Raw genomic sequence first — 7,341 nt, 5'->3', positions numbered from 1 at the left:
GCGAATTAAGTTATCGACATGTAACCAAGGAGAAACACGCGAGTTTTAGCGCACGGCAGACGCTCGTCACAAGAACTCGCGCTCGTTATGCACTTTTAACGAATAAAAGTCGAGATTGATCGCGGAACGTATTCCGCACTTTATATTCTAACATTTTACAGTCTAACAATAAAACCGATGCGCCAAAACTGTCGTGGCAACTAGGCACATGCAACGTCGTAATAATAAAAAATAATCTAAACGATCAGAAATGACAAGAATTGAGAATTAGATTTTTCTACCTTTCCGAAAACCACGACAATTAATGATGTTCCGTTCGTTTTTCTTCGTAAAAATTCAAGTAGACACACATACACTAAAAAATGTGAAAGGTGCAATGTCTTCAAATGACGTACTAGCATGTTACCGTCCGAAAATAATCGTAACGCGAATGCGATATATTTGTTTTATCAATAACTTGCAAAATAATATGTAGTGTATAATGCTATCGAACGCTATCGTTACAATTTTTTCTTCTGGGATAAAATTTGTATTTCTCTCAGTTTTTAAATTTATAATTACCCTATGAATTTATATTACATATTTATTATATATAAATTTATTAAATTAATATCCATTTATAAATTAATAAATTCATTAAATTTATAAAATATATATTATTTGTCTTGAATCTTAATTCTTTTTCACTGGTATATAAATCTTGTATAGTTTTTCTCTCTTTCAACTGATAGTATTTATAAAATAAATAATTTAAATAAAATTTGATCGTAAAAAAGAGTTCAACTTCTTCCTCAGTGAGAAATAGTTCGCGCGATCATGGCGGTAGATAGATCCAACGAATCACACGTACAGTTTCTATGACTACGAGGAGCCAAAACATTGCTATTCCCTCCATCGCGGTACCTTATTACCATTGCTGCCATCAAATAGTTGCCTAAGCGATACACTATCAGTCACTGAATTTCCTCGATTGGGCAACGTCTCCCCACTCACGTCTAACTTACAACTAACTCGCGGCTAACAGCAGACGTTCCGACCCAAGAGTCCAATTTCCGAAAGATGGAGTCTGAGAGGAACGATTCCGGTAAGATTGGAGAACGGCCGATTACTCGGTGGCGACGGAACCAGGAAGACGTACCGAGTACCTCCGGAACTAAGATCGACAGACCGCCGACGGGCATGGTGAGAGCTCAAAGCAAGTACGAGCGACCAAGATCGCGACGCGGGCACAAGGACGAGTCGTCGGAGTACGTCAGTTCAGCTACCTATCGCTCGGCGACACCCGGACGTCTTGCTCTCGCAAGACCGCCCTCGGCGTCCCTTCTGTCTAATCGCGCGCCGACTGCAGGCCCAGGCCTCAGGATAGGCTCCGGAATAGGTCGTTCGAATACGGGTCTGGCCAAGCAGTTCAATGTCAACGTGCTGGACAGGCCGATCACTCAGCACGGGATAGCGGGCGTGCGACCGGGCACCACCAGGGGTCTACCAATGACGAGGTAACCGGTGCCACCTAAATCTTACTATTAGCGCATTCATACCTGTTTATCAATTTTGTTGAATCTCCAGACAGATTCAAGATAAGAGGTACTACGAGGGCCTACTGCAGCTAAAGATAAGAGAATTGACGCAAGAAATCGGAACGATAATGAAGGACATTGAGACGCAGAACAAAGAGAAGGCCACTTTTCTACACTACGACAAGAGAGCCAAGAGCTTGGCCGCGGAATTGACGACTCTACAGACCGAGCTCGCGGACTACAACCTTGTCGTGGACAAAATGACCCTGGACGTCGACAAAGAAGTGATCGAGCAGGAAGCCAAGGAGTTGGCGCTGATGAACGAACATAGGACGACGGAAGTCGAGCGGATGTTCGAGCAACGGAAGCAAATGGAGCAAAGATTACATAAGATGGAAAAGGACATTGAGAATGAAAGAAAAAGGACTGAGCATATCATTGAGAGTATGGATCCGCACACGAAGGAGAAATACGACGATCTGTTCAGACAGAAGACGGAATTGCAGGAGCAAGCACAGCAGATGCAACACGAGTTGGACCAACTGTCGAGGGAGCAAGTGCACTTGGAAGAGCAGATCGCTCTCTCTCAATTGAAGCAGGAAGCAGTGAAGCTGCAAGTGAGAACCATCGAGGCGGAGGAGAAGCGGGACAAGTTGCGGGAGGAAGAACGCAGAAGATTGTCGCCCGAAGATGAAAAGGAGCAGCTTCTGCAGAAAATCAAACGCGACAACACCGATATTGCCGCGACAGAAGCGCAGATAGCCGAGAAAGAGAGGAAGGTGGCGGAGCTCGAGCAACAGCTGGAACAGCTGGAGACTGACATGGAGGACAATCAGTCGGAGAAACAAGTCAAGTATCAGGAACTGCGTAAGCGCGAGGAAATGATGGAGGAGTTCATGTCCACATACGAACAGAACAAACAGGAGGAAATGGAGAAGCTGGAGAAACTCGAGCGGGAGATCGTTGACAAGTTGCAAGCTGTGACGAACGCAGTGGAGAACAATGAGTACTTCACGGAAGCCGAAGAAACGGCAATTTTACGCGACAAATTTCCATACAACGATTACGAGAGCACGCATCACGACGACGGCTTCGAAGATCTGAAGAAAGATTATGCAACTATGCAACAGACGTTCAACAGACTGAGAATCCTGGAGGAGAAGCTGCAGTTGGAGTCCAAGCAGATGAAGGAGAAGCTGAAGAAGCAACAGAGCGAGTTGATCGTCCTGGAAGATTTGGATGGCTTGAAAACGCGAAATGAATTCCAGCGGGACGAGTTGATCGCCGAGCGAGATGGATTAGTGTCTGAAGAGTCGGTTTGCGAGGACGAGCTCAAATCACTACGAATGGAATACAACGAGCTCAAAGAGCGATTGAAGAAATATACGATCTATCCGGAAATCAGCAGCCTAGAGGATAAAGTGGAAAAATTGAAAGAAGATAATTCAAAGGTCGAGGAATTTATAAGTAAAGAAAAGGAACGCGTTAATTACGAGCCGTTGAAAGAGAAAGCTTTCAAACTAATTAACGATTACAGTGCACTACTCCAAGAGAATCTGAAATCTACTTATTAGATTGTTTACTTCTTTTATAATAGTATTTATCACCTAATAGTATTTATTTGAAAATAATAATAAAGCAAATCTGAAATAACAAAAAAGGATAAGATGGCACAGTCGGAAATATTGTTTTATATTTTTAACATTTTAAAATTATTTTTATTGTACACATTATTTTTACCAAATTTCTTTAAAAAATTTCTATTATCTGTCTACTTATCTACGGAATATCATTATCCCGTACATGTTGTTCTTAATATTTAAAGTTATTAATTAACGTTTCTTTTACTTTCATTTTCCAATTCTGGGGGAAGTGAAACTTTATGTGACAATAAAAATTGAGTAAAATTCTTCTTGAACTTCTCGCTTGGTGTGATATTTTTTGTGCACATAACTTTCCACAGTTCTAAAGCACGGTTGCAGTCTCCTAATACAGCTGCAAATACAAATATCATTAGCGTTAACTTTATAGGACTGTTTACATACACATCGGAGTGCAAAAGAACATAGCTTACTATAAACGGAAAGGAGCTCGTCAGACATCGAAATTTGATGTGAATAATTCGTATAAGCTCTAAAGAGGTTTTGCAAATCATCTAAATCTCTGTCAGTTTTTGCATTCTTAATATAATATAGAAGACACTTCTTGGAGAGTTCGTAGTTCTGTAACAGAAAGATTTGGTGAAAAGAATGTAAATCAAAAGTATAACAAACGAAGTTACTCGAGTATTCAGAAATTTCAGAAAATCTTTTCTTAAACTCCTCTAAAACTATTTTAGAAATATACTATTAATATTCTTTAAAACTTTAATATAAAAAGGAAACGGTGAGAGGAAGACATGTGTAAATGTCTTCCTCTCACCGTTTCCTTTTTATATTAAAGTTTTGCGAAATTTGTATAAAATTTTAAAACATTTCAGCAGTCTTGAAAATAAATTATACACCAAGGAAATATAAATTAAATGCTACGATTAGAAACGTCTCGGTTACCTGTAATAATAAAGCTTGCAGTTTCTCCGTCTTCTTCAACCTCGTTAATGCCAACGCCAGAAACGTATTCGCCAAGCTGTCAGAATAGACAGTAGCTGCTATATTTAACACTTGTTCTACGTAGATATTCGCGTTGGGCAATTTTGAACTGTACATTTGTTCCAATAATATTGTCAATACTTCTAATATCAACGGCGCCTCATTATAACGTTGCCCGCATTCTGCGATTACATCTACGGCGCCCAGTATGTCATTACGTTCTAACGGTATCACCACCAACGGCCTCAACAGGTCCATGCTTTTTTTACAGTAATTTTTCTGTAGAAGCAGGTGTAACATGCTTTTCGTGTGCTCATGATACTGACTCTGTGCTAACGTTTGCAAAAGTGTACAACACTGTGTCTGCGCAGTCAAATTAACGTTGGTATCAAAGACGTTGACCGTATCAATAACGTCAAAGGCCTTTCTAGGCTTACCGGCCTTTACTAATGCAGTGGCATACATCACGATTTTTATTTTATCTAGCTGGATGTCACCGGACATTATCTGCGACTCGGGCACCAATGCCTCGGCCTCCTTCAGCTTGTTATGCTTGAGATAAAATTCGAACAAAGTCGACTTCATGCTGGACGACCACGTGTATTTACATTCATCATGTTCTCGTTTTATTTCTTCGACTCTCTTCAGATTATTCTCGAAGCAATACAGTATCAGCAATTTTTGTAGAACGTTTCTAGTGTTCGCTTTGATGCTCTTCAGCTCCACTAAAAAATACGCTAATTCCTTGGTGTTCATGTATTTCGGGAGAAACAGAAATGCTGATTCTTTCACTTTCGGATCAACCAGCTCGTCTATTAAGTCCTCCACCTTCGTCATAACGTTAAAGTTTTTGTTGCATTTTAACGTGTTCTTGAGAATTATCGCATCCTCTTGTGGTATCTTTATTTCACATCTTTTAACTTCATTCAGAAGAAACAGTAGGTCTTCTATATAAACTGGTTTCTCGGCTTTAAATAACGATTCCAAGAACAAACTGACGAAATCCTGCCCTTGTGGAAATGCTGTCAATAACGTAACACAAGTTTCGTAATCTTTAGTAGCGAGGTAAGCGCGTACCAGTGGTTTGATCAGTTCTCTATAATACACTTTGCAGTGCATACGGTTCGTGCATAGCGACTTTATATCCTGTAGCCGATTTTGTTGTAGCAGAAACAATAACAGAGGTGTATAGGAGATAGCACCCGGTACGTTATTCAGCAGCAATTTCTGTAAGGTGACAATCGGGTCGGCAGTATTTACGTACGGAAATACGTAATGAAGCAGCGTCTCGGAATCCATTTCTACGCCTTTGTCTATCATAGATTTTACTAACGAAAACATCTTAGCTTCACCCTTGTTATGATACGCTTTCAACAGTAAAGGCCAATAGTAATGCGGTCGTACCTCCATATTCCTCTTTCTCATCGCCTGGAATAGCGCGAGGCATAATTTCTCTCTACCCAGCTTCAAGCAGACTTCAGCCATGTCAGTCAATGTGCGTTGGCTGCAACCGGAATCGACAAAGTGGTTCGCATACTTGACGACATCGTTAACCGGCGCGTTTAACATCAATAATTCGTTCATAAAGCTATTTACAAAACCCTGCACGATGTTGCTCGCCACGTTGTTCATCGCGAAACAATTTATAATAATCTGTACGTTCTCGATTTGATTAGCACGTACCAGTTCCGCGATCATCTTGGAGATCTCGGACTCGAGTGCCGGTACTGAGGACACCAAAAGATTCAAAACAACTGGGATGTGTCTGCCATTGTTGGACATACTCAGAGCTTTTATTATCTTCAAGAGATTCGCATTGCTCTGTGGCTCGTCGTTCAATATCTTGACTAAATTCGGAATATCACCGAGTTTCGCGTATCCGCACGCCAGCTCGGCATACGCCTTGGCTGTGCACAGTTTGGCCTCCTGCAACAACGTTATCGTTCGCTCGGCCTCCGCAATATTACCATTCATCACATACATTTCTACCAATCCATTGATCGCTTCCTCATGGATGGCCATGTTCTTGTCCTTTATCACGGACAAGAATTCCCACAAGTACTCAGCGTCGCTCGCCTTCCTGGCCGAGTTCAATAGCAAACGATACGTATTCTCGTCCGGCGCCACGCTCATGTTCGCCAGGAACTTCTTAGGATTCACAAACTTGGAGTTCTCCTCGTTAATGCCCAGCAGAGCGTTGTAATATTCCAATGTCAATCCTTCGCCGCTCTTCTTTGCCAAATGCCACACCTGCGCAACAAATTAACTCTCACGATCGGCGAATATCTCCCTCCAAGACAGCCAGCGGATGTTATTTGCCATCATTTTGACATAAAAATGAGACAAATAACGTCAGCTGGCTATCTAGACCGCAGGTAAAATACTGCTCTAATGATTTGTACTTTTATCAGTATTGTCTATACAATATTGTGCACAACTGTACACAATATTCGAGGTAAAACAAATGATGTAGTACCTGATCCGCAAGATAATCTCTCTCGGCTGTCTCGAGACCAGGTAGCAGGTTGCCGCAACATTTGAGCAGCAGAACGCCGGTGCCGTCGGGCAACTGGTAATCGCTCTTACTGCACAGGTCGATAACCTCCCTCAGATGGTCCGCCGAGACCCGGCCCTTTTTAACGTCGTCGCAAAACGACATTAGTTTGTGATCGACGTCGTCGGATCGCGACGATTGCGGTATCGTCGTGCAGTACGTCCTGTTGCACGTCACGACGGGAATCCCGGGTCGCAGGCTCGCGTGCCGAGGGTGCACGTAGCCGAGGACATAACCTCCGCGTCGGGGCGGACGACTCCTCGCCGTCCCGCAACGCGGCGAGCGCAGCTGCGAGTGGACGACGAGCGTCAGATATTTTCTCAGCTGTAACATTTTCTCGGCCTCTATCATCGTCGTCGAGTCAGCGTGGACAAGGGGACGACGAGCGCATAATCGCGCGAACGCCGCGAACGGAGCACATTACGCGACTGGCACGAGTATCGCATTGCGCGCGCGCAGGCTTCATTTGGCTGTAGGCTGTGCACTGCCTGCAGTCCGTCCGTGTGTTTTATTATTTATTATTAACGTTCGTATCACCTGATTTATTTATTTATTTGCCTGTTTTGTTATTCGTCATTCTCCCCCTTCCCTTCCCTCCCACGGGTATCTTATATTTTGACGATACACCGGTTAATAACTATTGTTCTCACTTGACTTTATCCCAGGTAGAACACAAAATCAT

General features: G+C 42.6%; 2 protein-coding genes across 3 annotated transcripts; one reads left to right on the top strand and one right to left on the bottom strand.

Moving 5' to 3' along the window:
- The first annotated feature begins 659 nt into the window (after positions 1 to 659).
- On the top strand, positions 660 to 3,114 carry LOC105560937 (intraflagellar transport protein 74 homolog). Its single transcript, XM_012010465.1, has 2 exons — positions 660 to 1,496; positions 1,567 to 3,114. Exons 1-2 carry the CDS (start codon positions 1,060 to 1,062, stop codon positions 3,089 to 3,091), a joined length of 1,962 nt encoding a protein of 653 aa, XP_011865855.1. The 5' UTR covers positions 660 to 1,059; the 3' UTR covers positions 3,092 to 3,114.
- A 120-nt stretch (positions 3,115 to 3,234) lies between these two features.
- Positions 3,235 to 7,120, bottom strand: LOC105560938 (leucine-rich PPR motif-containing protein, mitochondrial-like). 2 transcript variants are annotated; one of them, XM_012010466.1, is made up of 4 exons: positions 6,582 to 7,120; positions 4,067 to 6,355; positions 3,592 to 3,739; positions 3,235 to 3,512 (listed from the first exon to the last, which is right to left on the bottom strand). In XM_012010466.1, the coding sequence occupies exons 1-4, from the start codon at positions 7,008 to 7,010 to the stop codon at positions 3,346 to 3,348; spliced, it is 3,033 nt and encodes a 1,010-aa protein (XP_011865856.1). In that variant the 5' UTR covers positions 7,011 to 7,120; the 3' UTR covers positions 3,235 to 3,345. The 2 variants fall into 2 exon arrangements, with proteins under 2 accessions (XP_011865856.1, XP_011865857.1); XM_012010467.1 differs by having other exon boundaries at positions 3,592 to 3,745; positions 4,076 to 6,355.
- Positions 7,121 to 7,341: the final 221 nt, after the last annotated feature.

Source organism: Vollenhovia emeryi, unplaced genomic scaffold, assembly GCF_000949405.1.
Source record: "Vollenhovia emeryi isolate VEMERY1.0 unplaced genomic scaffold, V.emery_V1.0 DF939216.1, whole genome shotgun sequence".
In the NCBI taxonomy this organism is placed as follows: domain Eukaryota; kingdom Metazoa; phylum Arthropoda; class Insecta; order Hymenoptera; family Formicidae; genus Vollenhovia; species Vollenhovia emeryi.
Note: the sequence above shows the minus strand (reverse complement) of the source record. Positions and strands in the feature narration are given on the sequence as shown.